Below are 21,471 nucleotides of genomic sequence, written 5' to 3'. Positions count from 1 at the left end.
TATGTTTCATCTCATACTTTAAAAATACTTTGCCTGATTTTTGGTTTGTAGTTTCATCATGAAAATCTTTTTCTTCACTGCTTATGAAGTATGTAGATTTTGCTTCTGGCTTCAATAAAGCAGATTCTAGCAGACAAAAACTCCTACTGAGAACAGCTAGAAAAAGCATGATTAAAAAAAAAAAAAAAAACTATATGAAAGCACTGTAAGTTGCCAAGGCAGCCAGGATTTTAGACATTTGTGGATTCTTGCCAAATGGAGAGAGCAGCTATTGAAGAGGCAGAAAAGTCAGAAGAGCTTTCTTCATGGAACTGAGATACAAAAATTTTAGTTCAGGGCTGCCAAGGCAACCAGAACCTGAGAGGCCAAGATCCCAGGGATAAAGGTTGTGCACCCACCTGTTTGTTTGTGTTTTTTTTTTTTTTCCCTGAGGCATTTGTTGGTTTTTAAGTGAGTCAGGATATAAGGTTAAGAAGCCTCACAGAAAGCTATGGAGGGGTCTGAGGGGGCAGACTTTTAGCAGTTCTTTAGAGTTGAGGAGGAAATAGTAGTTTTTCTGTAGGAAAATAACATCATCCAAAACCTTTACAACCTTTCAGATTTTTGCCAGGTAAACCAAGAAATCAGACACATTTTAATCAAAATCCTCAGGTAAACCAAGAAACCAGACCTAGAATAAAAACAGATAATATAGAAATAGATCCATGGTGTCCTAGTCATCTAATAATTTATTTAATCAGTCTCTGTTTGAAAATCATTTAGGTTGTTACAGTCTGGTCTGGGTATGGTGAGCAACCTGTGTTAACATTCTTATACATAAATTTTTTGGTACTGGGGATTGAACTTGGGGGCACTCAATCACTGAGCCATGTCCCCAGCCCTATTTTGTATTTTATTTAGAGATAGGGTCTCATTGACTTGCTTAGTGCCTCGCTTTTGCTGAGGCTAACTTTGAATTCTCGATCCTCCTCCTTCAGCCTCCTGAACTGGTGGGATTATAGGTGTGTTCCACTGCATCCAGCTATAATATGTTTTTAAGATAAAAGATATCCTTCCCAGCTCTTTATCAAACTTTTTGATCTTTTCTAGATTGGGTTTTAGTCATACCTTTCACTTATAGCATTGTGGGCTTGGCAATTTAAACTCTGTGTATCTCAATTTTGTCATCAAATGGTGATAATAAAAGCACTTCCTTAAAGAGATTATGGGAATTAAATGAGTTAGAAATGGGCCTTGCATACCATAAATGCTATATAACTACCTGCCATCATAATGATGCTATTGGTGGTAATAGAAATGGAAGTTAACCATTTATTATATGTGTGGCAAATACCTTTTCCAGATTTATCTTCAGCTTTGTCTTATTGTTTTATGCTTTGCAGAAATTTAAACTGAGGTTTAAGGATGAGTTGCTTTTAGCCTGGTATGAGGTGGCTGTGGAGAGTAAGGGTAGAAGATATGAGCATTTCAGGAAGAGGTCTGGAGGTAGAAAGATTGGTTTGACCCAGAAACCTTAAACTGTTGATGGAATAGAAAGTAGGGAGGGAATGAAGTGATAGAAAACTGAAGAAGTAGGCAGAGACCTTTTCTTGGATCACTTCTGATGTCATAATGAAATATTAGTGATGCAAAATCAACTTTTATGATTACCAAAAGTTATCCCTATACATTTAAAGAAAATGCATTACTCCCTGGCTGTTTTACAACAGATATTAGTATAACTGTATGTTTGCATAGCACACTAATAATTCACCATACACTTACCAGTGTAAAAGCTTTTGAATTTATTAATTTTATCTTGTTCTTGGTTTGAAGATATGGTTGTATTCTTGCCAAATTATAAATGAAGGGGTTCAAGTACAAATAGATTTTTTTTGTATGTCCAAGGACACATAACTAATAAGTGGGAATATTCAAATGAGGATCTTAGATTAAGTAGATTTTAAGACTCAGTAAACATTGCATAGTGGTTCATACCTGTAATCCCACTGACTTGGGAGGCTGAGGCAGAATGATTGCAAATTTGAGGCCAGCCGGGCAATTTAGTGAGATCCTGTCTCAAAAATAAAAAGTAAAAAGGGCTGGGATGTAGCTCACTAACTCAGTGCTAGAGTACTTGCCTAGCCATGTGGGAACCCCTGGGTTCAATCCCCTGTAACACATATATACACAAAAGACACAATAAGTCCAAAATTCTTTTTCATTCTGATGTACTCACAAGAAATTAAACCTAGGGGGAATAAAAAATGAAGCATATCCAACGTACCAAAAAATGTGGGTTTTTTTTGGCGGGGGTTTTGAGAGTTATTAGCATAGCATCTTCTCAGTATAGTTGAATAAGATTCTTTATCTAATATCTTGTGTGTATGCTTTGACAATGACATTTAGTGTGTTGTCTGTCTCAAAGTTTGTTTTGTTTGCCTTTATTAATAACTAGTCACCACACCCTAAAGTAAATCCTCTTTTAGGAAGGACCTAAATATGACTGTTCCAACAATTCACATTAAACTTAATGCAATACTTAGTTTAGGTCACCGGCCACAGATGTGTGTCATTCTTAAGGCATTATATCCTTAGAGAGTTTCTCTTCCTGTTAGGTACAGATGTAGTCAGAGGGATAGGCATTAAGAAAATATTTCAAACTTTGGATTCATTTATGAATGTTAAGATATTCAGCATTTCATGACACCTGTGGTAGTTTCCAAATTTTTTTGTTTGTTTGTTTTTTAAAAATATACTGTAGTAGAGTCTGGAAAGAGATAAATTGGCACAAATCCAGAGTCTGGCTTCAGAGCCAATGTTTTGTTTTGGTACTGGGCATTGAACCAAAGGGAGCCACATCCCCAGTCCCTCCCTCCCCCCGTTTTTTTTTTTTTTTTTTTTTTTTGAGACAGGATCTTGCTAAGTTGCTTAGCCTTTCTAAGTTGGTGAGGCTTGCTTTGAACTTGAGATCCTTCTGCCTCAGCCTCCTGAGTCGCTGGGATTAAAAATGTGCCTCCAGTCCTGGCTAGAATTTCTTTTCTGTTTTTTTTTTTTTTCTTTTGTATTGGGAAAAAACTCAGGGGTGGTTAACCACTGAACCATATCCCCAGCCCTATTTTGTATTTTATTTAGAGACAGGGTCTCAGTGAGTTGCATAGGACCTTGCTAAATTGCTGAGACTGGCTTTGAACTTTCAATTCTCCTGCCTCAGCCTCCTGAGCCATTGGGATTACAGGCGTGTATCACTGTGCCTGGCTCAGGATTTCTTTTCTTTAAGGAGAAAGAAGCACGAGTGATTGTTTCTGTGCTACTGAGACACTTGAAATTCCTATAACATCTGGTGGAGGGATTGGACTAAGAAGGTTATGCTACCTTTTTCTGATTCTAAATTGACATTTTATTGCTCTGTTTTTGTAGTAGTATTGCTAACATTTCAGTCACATTTCCTCTTTTGGGGAGGAGGAAGCTGACATATGATCCTAGGATGGTGAGGAAAGTTAAGAGAATTAAGTCCCACATAAGCTGATATAGACTTTGATTGTAGATGATTATTCTTTTCTCTATTAAAATTTAGAGAACCTGAAAGGTTAATATTGTCTTAGTATAATTAATAATGTTAAATGCCACATATATATTCTCCATTTGGCTGTAAGAGACATTGTGAAAGACTTTGATTTAAAGGGAGATTTTAACTTTTTCTGGCCATTTTCTGGTCCATTTTCCATACTAATCTAGATGGATTAAAACATTATATAAGGTTTCAAAGAAATTATTTTGATACTATAGCTATTCTTATAAATTATAGAAATTCTAATATTATTTAACCTATAATATTAAACTCAAATGAGTGTTATAGAATTTAGAGAAACGTATTTGAGTAGGAAATAGAAGTGAAATAAAAATATTATTACTGAATTATTAACTTTAGAAGTTATCTAATGTGTTGTCTTCATTTCTCAGAAACCAACATGTAAAGAGATTTTTAGTTTATGACACGTGTATGTGTGTGTGTTTTGAAAGATCTAGACTACCCATTGTTTCAGTGATTCACTAAGTACTCTTATATGACTCAGTACATAGTTGTTTAGTTTTTGTCAGTACTGGGTATTGAACCCTGGAGTGCTCTACCACTGAACTATATCCCTGGCCTTTTTTATTTTTTATTTTGAGACAGTGTCTCCCTAAGTTGCCGAGGCTGGCTGTGAATTTATGGTCCTCCTGCCTCAGCTTCCTGAGTAGCTGGGATTACATGCCTGAGCCACTGTGCTGGGCTTGGATTCGGTAGTTGTACTCACAACTGCGATATACTACAGTGAAAGGATATTGAACAGAATCAGCAGAGGAAAAAGGTATGTGGGACAAAGTCTAGGGGAAGCAGGTGTAGGCTTCTAGAGTCCTGTCTCAGTGGAGGCACACTGTGTATTTAATTCCCCAGCTAGATGATGTTACGGCATGTACGAAGTGTTGCCAACCAGGGATCCTTGTTAGAGTCTTAGTACCTAGAGTTTTTATAGAAGCTGATCATATAATACTCTCTGCCTGGCACCTACTAAAATTTCATACTCCCAGCAGGAAAGCAAATGTTCAGCATAAGCTATATTGTTTCTATAAACAGTTTAGGTTTAGTGAACTACTATTGCCATTTAGGGAGGGTAAGAGCCCTCCTGAAATCCATATTTCTTGACATTGGCCAAGGGCCAATTTTGTAAGCATTGACTAGGCAGTTAGATCTGTTATATCAACTCTTTTTTTCTGCAATGTGTAGGTATGTATAAATGCAACACTTAGCATATAGTGTGCTCTCATTAAATGTTAGCTGTTTTTATTTATTATAGGGATTCTTCATCAATTACCACCACTACTAATATTTTTAATTGTGGTCTCCTGCTTTCTGAGGTTATGTTGGTCAGTATTTTTGTCCTCATTTGATAGATGAGGAGACCAAAATAACATTTCTACATACTTTCTCTTAATTGACAGAGCAAGTATCTGAACCTAATATTATCCCCCTTTTCCAAGCCTAAATGGGATGGAGGAGGGAAAAAGAGGTTATTTTTCCATCTTGGCATTGCTAGAAGGCATTTCTAAAGTGGGAAATAGGATTAAATGTTTAAGTTAATGTCACATTGGATCCATTCACAATTTTTTATGCTTAACTGTTTTGGTATTCAAGAATTACCTTAAGCTATCTATTCTTATTTTTTTTTAATATTTATTTTTTAGTATTTGGCAGACACAACATCTTTGTCTGTATGTGGTGCTGAGGATCGAACCCGGGCCGCACGCATGCCAGGCGAGCGCGCTACCGCTTGAGCCACATCCCCAGCCCAGCTATCTATTCTTAAGCTTTTGTTTTTTCCATTTAATGTAGTGTAATCTTGTTGGGGCAAAAATGATCTTGACTATTTAGCATTTTATATTCTAACCCAAGATTATTTATATTGTTACTAATTCTTGTGAGTATAAATTGGTATCCTACCCTTACCCCTGTCCATTACCTTTTTTTAAAAAAAATTTTTATAGTTGTAGATATTGTAGACAGTGCCTTTATTTTATTTGCTTATTTTTATGTGATGCTGGGGATCAAACCCAGTGCCTCACAAATGCTAGGCAAAGCGCTCTGCTGCTGAGCTACAGCCCCAGCTCATCCTTTGCCTTTTGATCTCACATCAGAGGCATAATGAGATTTCAGTCAGTATGCTTAGTTTCTACTTAGCATTATATAAACTTTGATATTTCTTAGTAACTGTCCCAAACTGAATTTAAGTTTTCTTGTAATATGTGTATCAAAGCAGTTAGATCATTCTTTGTTTCTTATAAATTGTACATGCAAATAAATCAAACCAAATGACAATTTAAAGAGAATGATCCCACTAACACCAGAGACAACTTTATGCCTAATAGATTATGCTGTATGTCACTCTACTTGCTAAAATAGTTTACAGAATGTTTTCACTCTTGTAATATCCTGTCATAATATTATTAATCAGAATTATATTCAATATTATTCTGATTTTTAAAAGAGGTAAGTTGAAACTGACTTATCCAAGGCTCTGAACCTTATATTCTGGGGTTCAGGTTTTTAACTTTATTTTATTTACGTTATATAACAGATGATGCTGGGACAGTTGCATGCCTATAATCCCAGCAGCTCTGGAGGCTGAGGCAGGAGGATTGTGAATTCAAAGCCAGCCTTAGCAAAAGTGAGGCACTAAGCAACTCATTGAGACCCTGTCTCTAAATAAAATACAAAATAGGGCTGGGGATGTGGCTCAGTGGATGAGTGCTACTAAGTTCAATCCCTGGTACCCCTCCCCCCCAAAAAAAGATGAATATAATTCAAGAGCACTGGGATTAGAGGCATGCAGCGCTGCGCTGGGAAAGATATTAAGCTCTTGAGACATTTTGTACTAAAAATCAGCTAGAGACTTTTTTTTTTTTTAGTACTGGGGATCGAACCCAGGGGTGCTCTACCGCTAAGCTACATCCTCAGCCCTTTTTATTTTTTATTTTGAGAAAAGATCTTGTTAAGATGCTTAGGGTTTTGCTGAGGCTGGCATTGTTAAGTTGCTGAGGCTGACTTTGAATTTATGATCCTCCTGTTTCACCTTCCAGTTGCTGGGATTACAGGCATGTACTGCAATGCCTGCCAAGAACCATTTTAGAGAAAATTCTTCAACAGTTAGTTAAAAATTATCATTTTTTTTAGAGAGAGAGAGAGAGAGAGAGAGAAAGAGAGAATTTTTTTAATATTTATTTTTTAGTTTTCAGTAGACACAGCATCTTTATTTTATTTTTATGTAGTGCTGAGGATCGAACCCAGCGCCCTGCGCATGCCAGGCGAGCGTGTTATCGCTTGAGCCACATCCCTAGCCCTAAAAAATCATCATTTTTTACAAGGATATCTCTACAATATTTTTGGTTTCTTATGTTAGATAGTAGACTTATTTACAAGCCAGAATAAGATTATTCTCCTCGTGTTGCTCCCCAAATGAAAATAAAAATTTAGATTTTTTAAAAGGTAGATCTGAGTTGAATCTTACAGTTTGTACCAAAAGAAACTTTGGCAAAATTTATTATATCTTGACCTGAAAAAGGTCTTTGCAAATATGATACAAAATGCAGAAGACATTGAATAATGTTAACTACAAAAAAAAAACCTCTAAGAAAAGTCAAGACAATTGATAGAGTAGGAAAAGCACTTCTGTTCATGTAACAAAGAACTAATTTTCCTAATATAGAGCGCTGTAACAAATCAAGAAGAAACAGTTAATAGAATAAAGGATGAAAGGTACTCAATTTCACTCACAAAATTAAATAAATGATTTCACATTTTAGATTGACAAAGTTAAAATTTTCAATACAGTTGTTTTGGAAAAGATGTGAAGAAAATGTACTCTCATATAATGCTAATGGGATTAATTGATGAAGGTTTTAGTAAGGACAATTGGGTATTGTCTGTTAAAAAGCACATTATTTTTTGACCCAGTGATCTTGATTCCAGCACTTTCTTTATGGATGTATTTGCAGACATGCAAAGAGATCTATATACAGTATCACTCATTACAGCATTGTTTTAATAATCTCTGAAGAAGTGTCTGTATATAAGTCCTTTTTTTTGTTTTTGAGTATTTTATTTTCTCTCAGTTTTTTTTTCTTTTACCAGTTTTCTAAATTCTGTTTACTGGTTATTTCAAAGTACCAAGTAAAAAATTGGATCAGCCAAAATTGTTAGACAGAAATCTGCTCTGAAAGTTTAATAATACAAATCATTTATTGAGGGGCTGGGGCTGTAGTTCAGTAGTAGAGCACTTGCCTAGCTGTGTGAGGCACTGGATTTGATCCTCAGCACCACATAAAAATAAGTGGATAAAATAAAGGTATTGGGTCCATCTACAACTAAACATATTTCTAAAAATAATTTATTGAGAAAGAATATTGTATAATATAGTCACCAACCAGATGGTTAGAAAGCAAGGCATGGGAAATATTTTGGCAGCCAGGATCAAAGATCAAAGTCTGAATAGTGTGAATTCTTTGAAATTTTTTGAAATAGCTTTGTGACTTAGTGTATCATCAGCATTTTAAATTGTTTCTTTTTTGCTTTAAGGAATATGTATTCTATTTGTTGGGTAAAAAAATGTGTATACATATGTGTATGTATGTATAAATATACATGATTAAATTTGTTGATTTTATTGTCCCAGTTTTTGTATATTTTTACTTACTTGAATTTGCCTAATTTATTAATTGTGATATGTTGAAACTTCTTACCATAATTTCAGATTAATTTCTTATAATCTTATTTATTTTTCTGTGTTGTGAATTTGTACAAATTCATGAATATTATTTTTATGAGTTGCCTTCATTTTTTTCCCTTAAGAATAGTACAGAAGACTTCTCATCCTCCTTTTCTTCCTCCTCCTCCTCTTCTTAATCTAATGGTTCTGAGTGTCTTCTGCATTCTTTTTTTAAAAAAATATTTATTTTTTTTTTGTTTACTTTTATGTGGTGCTGAGGATCGAACCCAGTGTCTCACATGTGTGAGGCAAGTGCTCTGCCATTGAGCCACAACCCCAGCCCCAGCCTTCTTCAGTATACTACTAATTACTCTTTCTAAAATAATTGAGACAAATGAAAAAGGACAAAAGGCACATTTTGAGGAGCTTATATTTCTAGAGCAAACATTTCTCAATCTCAATGGATATAGAATTATCAGGAAGTCTTAAAATTATGACTATAGTTAGATAATTAAATATATAGAAATGATGTAATACCGATTAGGGAGAGAAAGGTGTGTGCTTTCTTCTCCTTTTTGATAGCATTTTTTATTCCTATTCTACAGTTTGGTTTTTACCATATATTTAATTATCTGTGCTGTCTATAGACCTAATGGCTCAGATTTAAAATTATCTAGAGAAGGAGAGAAGACATAACTATAGCTAAGAAAACAACATAAAAATTTAACAGTAAATGTATATATGTTGTGATTAGATAGTCAAGGGTTGAGAGAAAACAGTATTTTAGAAAGAATTAGTAATCAATCTGTGGAGAACCTTGAAGGATATTTGACTTTATTTTGTAGTCTAATCAAAACCACTGAAAGCTTTAAGGATAAAAAAATATCAGGTAACATACTGAAAATATATACGAGATTGTATTCAGGTTATATGCAGGAAAATACTTTGGCAGTGTTGAGAAAGAAATACAAAAATACAAGGTTCTGAGTAAAACTTTAGCTCATTTAAAATGCTACTTGGTAACACTGAACCTAGGAACTTTATTTTATTTTATTTTTAGTTCATTACTACATTCCCAATCCTTATTTTTTGAGACATATTCTCACTAAAGTTACTCAGGGTTATTAAATTTCTGAGGCTATCTTTGAACTTGAGATCTTCCAGCCTCAGCCTCCCAAGTAGCTGGGATTACAGACGTGCATCACTGTGGACTGCTAAACTAAGAGCTTTAAATATAGTTTTTCTTTGAGGTCTTTTAACATGTTACTTTTATCAGTGAGCTCCTATTAGACTGCTCTATATGAAACAACTTTTTCCTTGCACCCTACATTTATTTTTTTTCCCATAGCATTTACTCTGTGTGTGTGAATGTGTATGTGTGTATACACATGTACACATATACATACATACATATATACATACATACTTGTTTGTTATCTGTTTCTACCATGAGGTTGTAAGCTCTATAAGAGCAAAGACTATATTTGCTGAGTACTTCTTCCAGTGTTTAGAATAGTATTTGATTTATAACCTTTAATAAATATTTGTTAAATGAATGAATTAATATTCAAATTAAGACGATCACAATTTTTTATGTAATTTATAATGTGGGGGTAACAGTATGACAACGTCTTGGTTCCTTCCTAGAAAATCCTATTTAAAAGTATTTTTATTTTCCTTTCACCTTTAGAATTTATATTCAGAGCACCAATCAAAATAACCAAGCCTGGGGAACTTCGTGAGGAATATGAATGTTTGAGAAAGGTATAGTATACATATTATCATGACATTTATTTTCCTTTTTAATATTTATTTATTTATTCATTCATTCATTTTTAGTTGTAGTTGTCAATACCTTTTTTTTTTTTTACGTGGTGCTGAGAATTGAACCCAGGATCTCGAATGCTCTAGGCAAGTGCTCTACCACTGAGCCACAACTCCAGCCCCGTGACATTAATTTTCTTAAGAGTAAATCAAAATAATGACATTAAAGATTGTAATGTGTGTATGGTTAACTAGTTTTTAAAAATTTACAATGCAGAACCTGTCTTCCTTCATAATATTTATTCTAGCCCGGTTAGATTTGGAGCTCTAATAGAAATAAACTTTAAGAACAACTTTTCAGTTGTCTTTTTAAAAATGGAAGTGTAGCTTATAGGGCCTATCACATACCTGCAACAGTAACAGGCTACCAAACAAACAAATAAACAAAAAACCCCCAACATATATTTGTGTGTATGTGGTTTTTTTTTTTTTTTCTTGGCATCTTTAACAATTCTCCTTGCTAATACTCACTTTGATTATTTTTTCTTATCTTGTAAGGTTACTCTAATTACATGTAGCTAATACTGTCTTTTTATTGCTTTTATTCTAGTAAGTACTCCAAAAGAATTATAATGGAGACCAGTAAGGGGGTAGTTAAATAATTTCTTAATTAGAAAATGTTTTATATTGAGAAAGCTTTTGGCTGTATTCATATAAATCTTATTTTTGTTGTTTTCAAATTAACTGGGAACCACCTGTAGAAGACAGACTTTGGAAAGTCTAGGAATAAGATGTATGTTGCTGGATTTGTATAGCTCTTTCCCTGCACTACTACTGCTCATCTAGCTTTATAATTGATTAGGTAATCATTCTACTTAATGTTTTAAATAATCCATTTAACCTGAATTAGGCAACATAAATCAGGTGAGACAATAATGATACTGTAGCATTTTCAATAGGATTGAATTAAAAAATATGTAATAAGATCATGCTAAAGAGAAAATAATGGAAAACTGTGCTTGATTACTGTATTTTCTTTGATATTCTCTTAAATGAGAGTGCCAAGTATTGATTTGATCCTTATGATTTTTTAATATTTTTACTGTGAGGTTTTAAATCATAATTTTTTTTCTATATAGGAAGAAAGTATTTACAGGGATCACACATCTGAAGACCAACAGATTATCTTAAATAAAGTTCCAAAATATGTAGATATTTACTTCTAATATGTCTTTTCAGAAACTTTAATATGGACATTTTAAAGCTATTAGTTTGAAGATAATCTTAAAGAGAGAGAAAACAAGGAGTTGGGGGTAGAAACCAGAGGCATAGTAAGAGTCATAGGAGAGAAACTATCCTTTTGTTTTTGTCTGAGAAAGGGACAGGGCAGACATATTAAAAACATCATACCTGATGGTATGATGTTGAGTGAAGCTAGGACAATCTTATTCTGTGTAAACTGGATTGGTTTTGAGAAACACTTCACCTATGTTATTTTGGGTTAGTTACAAGTTAGCTCTAGCTGGGTGTGACAGCACATACCTATAATTCCAGTGGTTTAGGAGGCTGAGACAGGAGGATCACAAGTTCAAGGCCAAACTCAGCAACTTAGGCTCTAAGCAAATTAGTCACCCTGTCTCAAACTGACAACTCCCAAAAGGGCTGGGAATGTAGCTCAGTGGTAAAGTGCCTCTGGGTTAAATTTCTGGCACCCCCCCACCCCCCCACCCCACCCCCCATCCCCACCCCGCAAAAAAAAAAAAAACTACACTCAAACAAAACCAAAAAACCTCTGGGACCCTATCTCCTACTCTAATTATTTAAGTTATCCTACATCCATTGTACAACTTGGAAAATAAACATTAAAATCATAAGATCTAAGGGCACTTATATGGCACATCCACACAAAGGAGTACTGTTCAGTAATATTAAGGAATGAATCACTGATTCATGGTACCATGTGGATGATCCTCAAAAAGATGCTAAATGAAAGAAGTCAGATCCAAGAAATCATATAATGTATGATTCTATTTATAGAAATTGTCCAGAGTAGACAGATATATAGAGACAGGTGATAGATTAGTGATTGATTGGAACAGCGGGTGGAAACAAAAATTAGTGGTAAATAAACATGAAGGTTATTATTGGAGTGATAAAGATCTCTAAAACTGACTTGTGATGTGTTCCACGACTTAGTAAATTTACTAAAAATTGCTGAATTGTATACTTGAAATAGATGAATTATATGATATGTAAGATATCATATAATAAAGTTGTAAAAATATTTAAAGGCACTAAATTTGGGTGGAGAACTAGATAGAGAAAAAAGATGTCTCTTAGGATGCATATTTTATGAACAAAGCAGTAATTATCAAGATGAATCCTCTGGAGAGGAACACCTTTAAATGTTTCTACTGAGCATGGGATAGTAAGTGGATGGTAATTATTTCTATATAACTCATTATTTATTTGATATGTAACAAACTACTAATATACTTTTTATTGGGCTAGGGCTGTGGCTTAGTGGTAGAGTGCTTGCCTAGCATGCGTGAGGCACTGGGTTTGATCTTCAGCACCACATAAAAATGAACAAAATAAAGGCATTCTGTCCATCTACAACTACAAAAAATTTAAAAAAAAAAAAAAAAAAAAATATATATATATATATATATATATATATATACACACTTTTTTTATTTAGTAGACTTTGTTTTTTTTTAAGTGACAATAAAAACTTTTATGAGGGTTATAAGAAGTTTAACAAGAAATTTTATTCCTATAATTCTAGTTTGCTTAAAGGGCAGTAATTTTATTTGATAATCATAGAATCTACTACTCATGGGAGATTTGGGGAAAACAAGCTTGGAATGAGTGGACTACTATGGAATGAAAGTGATTCTTTTCAGACACTGAAGCAGGTTCTAGGGGCTTACTATATAGATAGAGAGGTGGGTTTCTCAATGTTTTTTCTAACCAAGGACCTTTGAGTTTTATGCTTACTGAAGTTAGTATGAGTTTCTAAATTTTAAGATCCTAAAAATAGGTTTGTATTTCTAACTATGTTAATTTTTCTTTTCTTCCTGTTATGTGTTGTACTTAATTTTGCTTTTTTAAAAATAAATTCAGAAATATGCAAAGTGTGAAAATCCCTCTTTACTTTTCTTCCCACTCTCTTCCCCAAGGTTATTGGTATTAATATTGTATATCTTAGACTGTTTATGTGTTATGCACATGCACACACACATTAGGCTTCTTTAGTTTAAATGAGATCATGATGTGTATTCATTTATTAATCAGATTTTTGTGATGCCCTAGTATGGGCCAGACACTAGGGATATAGTGCTGAAGAAAACATTGTTCCTTTACCTCAGTGAGATTCCTTTCTAGGGACAAAGACAGAAAATAAATAAGCAAACAAATATTTAACATATAAAAATAAAGCAGGGTAAGAAGAATTGTAAGAGAGTGGGAGGAGACACAAAAAGTCAGTTTCATATAAAAAGTTAGAGGTCTCTTGGAGAAGGCACATTTGAGTTGAGATGTGAAAGAAGTAAAGAAGTGAGGGAAGAGCTTTCCAGGCAAAGGAAGCAGCAAATGCAAAGGCTCTGTTATAGTTTAGATCTAGAATGTCCTTCAGAGCCTTATGTGTTGAAGGCTTGATTCCCAGTGCAAAAGTATTTAGAGGTGAGGCTCTTTGGGGGAAGTGATTGAATCATGAGGGCTCTACCCTCATTATGGATTCATCAATCCATTGATGAATTCACAATTTGATGGCATTATTAAGAGCTGGTAGAAACTTTAGGAGGTGGGGCCTAGTTAGAGGAAGTAGGTCACTAGGAGAATGTCCTTGAAGGGTATATCATGTCCCTGGCCTCTTCTTTTTTCCCCCACTTCCTGATTGCCATGAATTAAGTAGCTGTGCTCTGCTGTGTGTTCCCTGCCATCATGTTCTGCCTTACCACAGGCCCATAACAATGGGCCCAAGTGGCCTTGGACTAAAACCTTGAGCAACTAAACCTTTCTCCTTTGTTTTTTTCTAAGTATTTTATCACAGAAGCTGACTAACACAGGCTCTGAGACACAAAAAGTTTGGCTTGTTCAAGTATTAAAGAGTTTCAGTATGTCTGGAGTTGAATAGTGGAAGCAGAATTGTGGTTTGATTTAGAAAGAGATCAGTTGAGAGAGATTGAAGGACCAGGTCAGAGAAGGCCTAGTTTATCTTTTAAAGGACCTCAATTTAATTTAGGTGTGATGGAAAGCAGGCAATACAATCTCACTTATAATTTTAAAAGGTTTTATGTTGCTATGAGAGAAAAAAACTATAGTGAGCCTAGGAGTCAGAATTGGTATTTACTGTAAATAGCAGAGATCTCTAAATAATTTGAGATTTCTGCAAAGTGAGTAGATTTTAGCTACTCTAGCCAAAAAAAAAGGATAACTGTGAAATAATGGATATGTTAACTTGCTTACTATAATAAAGTTTTACTATTTGTATGTATCCCATAATGTCATGTTGTATACCTTAAATATGCACAATAAATTTATTTCAAAACAACAACAAATGAGGGTTTTATTTTCATCAAGTGTAAGAATATGAGAAGTAGGCAATGTAGGGCTGATAAAACAGCTCAGTGACATCAGAAATTTGAACTCGCCAGGTGTAATCCCAGCAGTTAGGGTGGCTGAGACAGAGTTCGAAGTCAGTCTCGGCAAAAGCGAGGCACTAAGCAACTCAGTGAGACTCTGTCTCTAATTTAAAAAAATGCAAAATAGGGCTGGGGTTGTGGCTCAGTGGTCAAGTGCCCCTGAGTTCAATCCCCAGTATCAAAAAAAAAAAAAAAAAAAATTGTAATTTGAATTTTTGTTTTTCTGTTGAGACATCTTCAAGAGTGCCTGTCTCCTTGTGATATGAGATGGCTGATTGTTCTCTAGAAGCACATCCAGGCTGTAGGCAGAAGTCAGCTGAATTGTTAATTTAAGTGTAATTTAATTTAAAGGAACTCAAATTTAAGTTCCTTTAAAGAGCTTTTCCTAAAAAACCTCCTGCCTTTACCTAAATTTTTTTGTTTTTGTCCACTGTCACAAACTCCCTTTTGCTGTTAAGGAGGCTGGGAAACATAGTGTTAAATGAGGAACATTATCTTCCTGAATAAATAAATTTGAGATTATCTTCCAGAGTCAGGAAGATAATCAGTAAAATCCTTACTATGGGTAGTAAGGAAAGACAAAATAGATGTGAGCTAAGTAACTAGCAGTTTCTATATTGTGGAACAACAATATAAATAAGACCAGTTAGGATATTTTGGGGGTAAGCAATATGCTGAGATAACTAGTTTTGTCAGAAGTATGATACAGATACAGTGAAATTGAAGGTGTATATAAGAGAGTTATAGTTTTGGTTCATGAATCCAGGTTATTTAAGGAGGGGATTGAGAACATGAGGGTATTAGGGCCAGTTGATGGGAGGTATTGATGGTGAGAAAGAATTGCAAAAGGAAAACCACTACTGAACAAGTAAAACTGGGAAACTAGGAAGTGGTGGTTTAAATGTGAGAGGCTTAAATGGGAAGTAGTTAAATTGGGAGGTGTTATGTTATTGCATATCATGCACAAGGTTTAAGGTATGAAAGTGGGAGTAAATAGGTGAAGTAGATAGAGTAAAAGGTTTAAGGAAGAGGTGAAGGAACTGATAAAGAAGTTTTCAGGAATGACCTCTGTAATACTGTACTGAACAGAGACTAAAATTTAGGTGAAATTTAGGTTTTCTCTGAATGAGGGGGGAAATGACAAAAAGGGGTCATTGGTATTATAATATGATGGTAAATAGTTCACAGGAGCTAGGATATTTGAGGAATATTATGATCTGTAACTTGCTTTTTTTGTTTAACAATTTTAAAAAAACACAATTTTTATCCTGCATGATTTATTTTTCATAGTATAGGTGAGGCATAATTCACTTAACCATTTCATTAAAAAGACTTTTTCAAACTATTCTTTCACCAACACTGAAAATAATTCTTTTTCCTCAAATCTTTGCCAGACTCTTTTTTCATTGTTTTGATACTGTTATTAAAAAACAAGGGAACTCACCCGGGAACCACCCCCCCCCACACACCTTGTGGTAGCTCCAGTTCCTTTTTATTTCAAAAATAAGTTCTGTTACTTTGCTCTTAAAAAGAAAAGAAAAATGATACATCTATTTTTGTCTAGGATTTCTTGTTTATTACATTTAGATGTGAAAACCATTTCTGTATTTGTGATCTTGATTTCTGATGGCATGCTTTTGTTTTTCTGTGTGTGTGTGTGGTTTTTTGTTTTTGTTTTTTTGTTACCAGGGATTGAACCCAGGGGTGCTTAACCTCTGAGCCACCTCCCCAGCCATTTTTTATGTTTTATGTGGAGACAGAGTCTGAGTTACTTAGGGCCTCATTGAGTTCCTAAGGTTGGCTTTGAACTCAAAATCCTCCTGCCTCAGCCTCCCAAGCTGCTGGGATTACTAGTGTGTGCCACCACACCTGGCTGTTTTTCTGTTTTTATTATATTATTAAAAGAAGTTTTCTTTTTTCTAAGTGGAAGGAGAGTATTAACACATGCCTAGTCCTCCATCTTGACACATTGATTAAGGAAAAGAATTTTATTGTATTCATTTTTGTTACATAAAGGATTATAATAAATGGTTAGATTAGCTTATTGCTTATATCATTATTTCTTCTGCTTATTCAGCTTGTGAGATGCTTGATTTCAACCATATAGTTAAATAATAATTTCTTTACATTGGAGTTGGGAAACATGTAATCCAGTATGTTCTTGTTTGTCTTCTTTGAATTACTAGACTCTGAGAAATTGAATATATCAGGGGAAATACCCCCAAACCAGTCTTTTTATGCATATCTCCCTGGTTTCTATAGTGAAAAAGATAGAACTGCTTTTTAGAATTCTGTGCTTCACATGAATGGTATAGGCTTTCTCTTAATTGGTTCGTTTTTTTTCCCCTCTCCCCTTGTTTTTGAGAAATATTTTCTCCCCACTGTTGACTATATTATTTAAGTAGTAAACATGCCATTTATAGCCCCTACCCAGAGAACAAGAGTAATAAGATATGGTCAGTGGCTTGCTGAAGTGAATAAATAGCGTGATAAGGGAGTCATTATCTTTTGTGAAGAGTTCTTTCTTTTTTTTTTTTTTTAAGAATGTGAAGTTTAAAAAAAAAGAATGTAAAGTTTTAGGGTCTAATTGAAATTGTATTATTTTATTATCTTTTTGCCTTGAACATAAAATAAGATGTACTTGATTAAAACTTGAACATTTCACTTAAATCTGTTTGGCTGTGCAATGTATCTTAAATCTGTCTATGCCAGAATGTTCAACTATTGTTCCCTTTTTTCTCTTGTTTATGTATTTTAAAATAAGCTTACATTTACCTAGAAAGTTTAAAATATGTTTGTCACACTAAAGAAGAAAGCACGTTGTGGGTTTATGTAAACATGTCTTTTTCTATTAGATTGTAAAATCTTTCAAGATGGATCTATTTTTTTAGTCTCTTTATCTTGACCACATCTAATATCTTCCATATAAGTATTCATCAAGTGCTTATTAAATTGTTGATCATCTAATTTTGAAGCCTCATCTTTTATGACAAATGATTTATGTATGGATGTACAGCTGGTTCATGATAGAGCTTGAAGCATTTTAAGATTTCTAAGTTTTTTGTTTCTACACTATTTGCTATTTTTTTCTTCTCTTCTCTAAAATGTTACATAATATTTGAAGAAATGCCCACTTTTGGCATGTGTTGGCATGCTTCTTTCTAGAACCAGAAAATAGTTCCAGGATCTCATATCTTTAAAAACAGATAAAATATGTGGAACCATGGAGAAAGAAAAACTCTCAATATTAAAAATTTTAATTTTGACTCCACAAGGGAAAAACGGTTAGCTGTAGGATGCTCAAAGTCTGAAGAATGTTAGACATTTTTGTATTCACAACTACCCAGATGGGGAAAAACAGCTTTATCAAGTAATGAGCTTTTCAAAAAAAATAGAGTCATACTTGGAAAATTCAAAACATGATCTAAATAAATTTAGAGGAGAAAGTTTTTTAGGTTATTTTTATACTATGTTATTTATCCTTGTTACTTTTATATTTATGAGGAGATTAGCAGTTATACATTTAAGTTAATTATTATAACTGTTTTCAAGGTTTAGAGAATAATTTAAATAAAGCCACTTGATTTCTATATGGAAACCAAACTAAGGAATCTTCTAGAAGTAGCTGAAACTATCCTCTTATAAAAAAATAAAATATTTTGTTAAAATTTTCAATTAGTGAGTCTTTTAATAAACAAAATAGCTTTATTTTTCATACTTACAAAAGAATTGTTAAAAAAAACCCCACAAAAATATCAGTTTATTAAAAAGGTTTAAAAGAAAAATTACCAGTAATCCTGATACCTAATAACCATACTTAAATGTCTTAAATTTAAGCTTAAGACCTTTTAAAAAAAAGATTTAGGATCAGCTATACATGCTATTTTTATTGCCCCCTTTTAATTTAGCTTTCTATATAGATCTATGTCAACATTTTAAAGGTTGTATAGAATTATAGAAAATATTGTGATATATATATATGCATGTTTTTTTTTTTAAAGCCAAAACCATTCAGGAAAAGAACACACACACACACACACACACACGTACACACACACACACACACAAACACACACACACTGGGGCTGGGGCTCGGGCTCAGTGGTGTGGCACTTGCCTGGCATGTGAGATGAACTGGGTTCGATTCTCAGCACCACATACAAATAAATAAAATAAAGGTCATCAACAACTAAAAAATTATTAAAAAAATAAAAAGACAATATATAAAAATATTCCACAGGTAAATTGATTTTCCATATCCCATCTCTAGCCAGATTGTGTAAAACTTCATAAGTAATCTGCTTTAGGTATTGATTACTCTGAATTGGGACTTCATTATATTTTTTCTAGATTTAAGTGAGAGTTTAAAGACTTATTTACTATTTATATCTGAGAATCATTTTTTTTGTTTATCTAAGACTTTAAAAACAAATTGAAGTACTTAATAAATCACAATAGAGATTATGTGTTTGTTTTACCCTAAGGTAAGAGGCAGTATTATAGTAATTAAGAGCGACTGCCTGTATTCAAATCCCTACAACTGTCACTTTCTTGTACATGAAGTGGGACATTTACTCTTGCCATGTCTCAGCTTTCTGGTCTCTAAAATGTATTCCATAGTAGCTTGCTTGTTAAGGTTATTGTGAAATAGTGCTGGCACATAGAAATGTTAAGTATTAATTATTATTACTTGGAATTCTAAAAAATCTACTACAAAGTAACCCTCACCATTGGTGCTATAAATATATTTGGATAAAAAATGGAAGATTGACAAAAGATTGTAGTTGGAAGCTGAAAAGTTAGGGATGTGAAGCACAAATGGATTCCCAATTTCCTTGAACTTTGAGGAGTGAAGACCTGTCTTTGCCTTTTAATGATCAACAACTTAGAACTCTTAATACTTGACCTAAGTGTCTTCCTCATTTTTTAACCTTTTAGATTGGCAGCTAAACATATGAGTTTTACAGTAATTGCTGGTTCAATTTATGAGTAAACTTAAACACCTACAATTAATTTCATATGCATTTCTTCATAATGTATGTAAGAATCTAAAACTGGTACTGAGATAATTTTAAATGCCTTATTCATTACATAAATGAGAAAATTAGAAAAATATTATTTTAGCTTAAATGTTTCAGATATGCTTAATTCTAACATTTAAATATGAAGTGTACGAGAATTTAAAGGAAAGAGAATCATGGGTGTGGTGTCTTTAAAATTTTGTAAGAATCATAAGAACAAATCATTTGCTTTGATGCTCTTTATGTGATTGTTCAAGTAAAAGTTATGGCTTTACCATGTGTGCCAGAGAGCATTTACTAGAATTTGAGGATACTGTGAAATTGAAGCTGAGAATAGTCCTAGTTCACCCATAGTACATTGTTTTTGTGGACAACATCAACAGTTAGTCAGCTATTAGACCCAATAGAAATGGTAGTTGTTGGTGTCAAATGAGAGCCTAGGAACCTGACAGGGGATACAAAGTATTGATTGCTTTAGATACCAAAGTAAATTGAAATGTTCTGATGCTTATTTGATTATCTAATAATGTCATTATATTGTGAAGCATGATTTTGAAGTAGTAGACCCCATTTCTTTTTTTGTACTGGAGATTGAACTCAGGGGTGCTTACCCACTGAACCACATCCCCAGTGCTTTTTATTTTTTATTTTGAGACAGGGTCTCACTAAATTGCTGAGGTTGGCCTTGAATTTGCAATCCTCCTGCCACACCCTCCTGAGTTGCTGGGGATTATAGGCATGTGCCTACACACCCAGCTCTCATCTCTTTTTATTTTTTTAATCAGTTTGTATTCTCCTTAAAAAAAAAAAAAAAAATATATATATATATATATATATATATATATATATATATATATATATATATTTGTCAATGTACCTTTATTTTATTTATTGATACATGGTGTTGAGAATCGAATTCAGTGCCTCACACATTCTAGGCAAGCACTCTGCCATTGAGCCACAACCCTAGCCCTATATTATTTTTATAAAATCCCTGTATGAATTTAAAATACTTAAAAATATCTTCTACTGAGAATAAGCCCTAGAAATCAACAAAAAATGTATTAAACCTGTTTATTGAGATGGTGATGTTTAGTGGGTACAATCTTATGGAATATAAGCATATTATTTGTTATATTTTCCAAAAATATATTGAAAATTAAAGCTTCCCAGATACTCTCTTTGTAAGGCACCCTAGGTGTCTGGAGTCCCAGTTTGACAAGTTTTGGCCCAGAGATGACTAGAGAAGGAAATGTGCATAACTCATAATTTACTGAATGTTTTCACATCATATTTTTCTAAGAAAAATCTGATATCATTTATTAGAGGAAAATTAAACAACATGGAGCTGTATGATCCTACAGTTCTCATAAGATAGTTTAATATTATAGGTAGTAGACTATTTTACTAATTCAGATAAGAAAATGATTAGTGATCTTCTAGTCTCTAATTGCCATTGGGTAGCACTCCTCCACCAACCCTGGACTCAGGGCTCATGGTCAGATTGGTTACCTTTTATAGTGGAATTGATAGTGTCATGTAATTTTTTTTTGTCTGTTCAATTTCATCATTCACTTCAATAACATTCTACTAGAATGTAAGCCCTATGTGAACAACTTCAGCTTCTTTGATCAGAGCTATATCCTCAGTACTGAAATTTGCCAGACACACACATTCTGGTGCTCTGTAAATATTTGTGAAACTAAATTTATTGTACACCCAGTATCTGGAAATAAAGGGTCCCTGATCAAAAGAAGCTCACAGAGTCTGGGAGAATAGAGATTTGGAAACAAAGTAACTGAATACAGATGGTATTAG

The 21,471-nt window shown here is 33.6% G+C and overlaps 1 protein-coding gene across 1 annotated transcript in view; it reads left to right on the top strand.

The window, feature by feature from the left end:
* The window catches only part of Rnf169 (ring finger protein 169), a 104,145-nt gene that overhangs the window by 34,371 nt on the left and 48,303 nt on the right, over positions 1 to 21,471 (top strand). Inside the window, exon 2 of the mRNA XM_076846644.2 lies at positions 9,913 to 9,986. Within this exon, the coding sequence (XP_076702759.2) occupies positions 9,913 to 9,986 (74 nt within the window). The remainder of the gene's footprint in view (positions 1 to 9,912; positions 9,987 to 21,471) is intronic.

Source organism: Callospermophilus lateralis, chromosome 2 (assembly GCF_048772815.1).
Source record: "Callospermophilus lateralis isolate mCalLat2 chromosome 2, mCalLat2.hap1, whole genome shotgun sequence".
In the NCBI taxonomy this organism is placed as follows: Eukaryota; Metazoa; Chordata; class Mammalia; order Rodentia; family Sciuridae; genus Callospermophilus; species Callospermophilus lateralis.
This window is presented reverse-complemented; position numbering and strand designations above follow the sequence as displayed.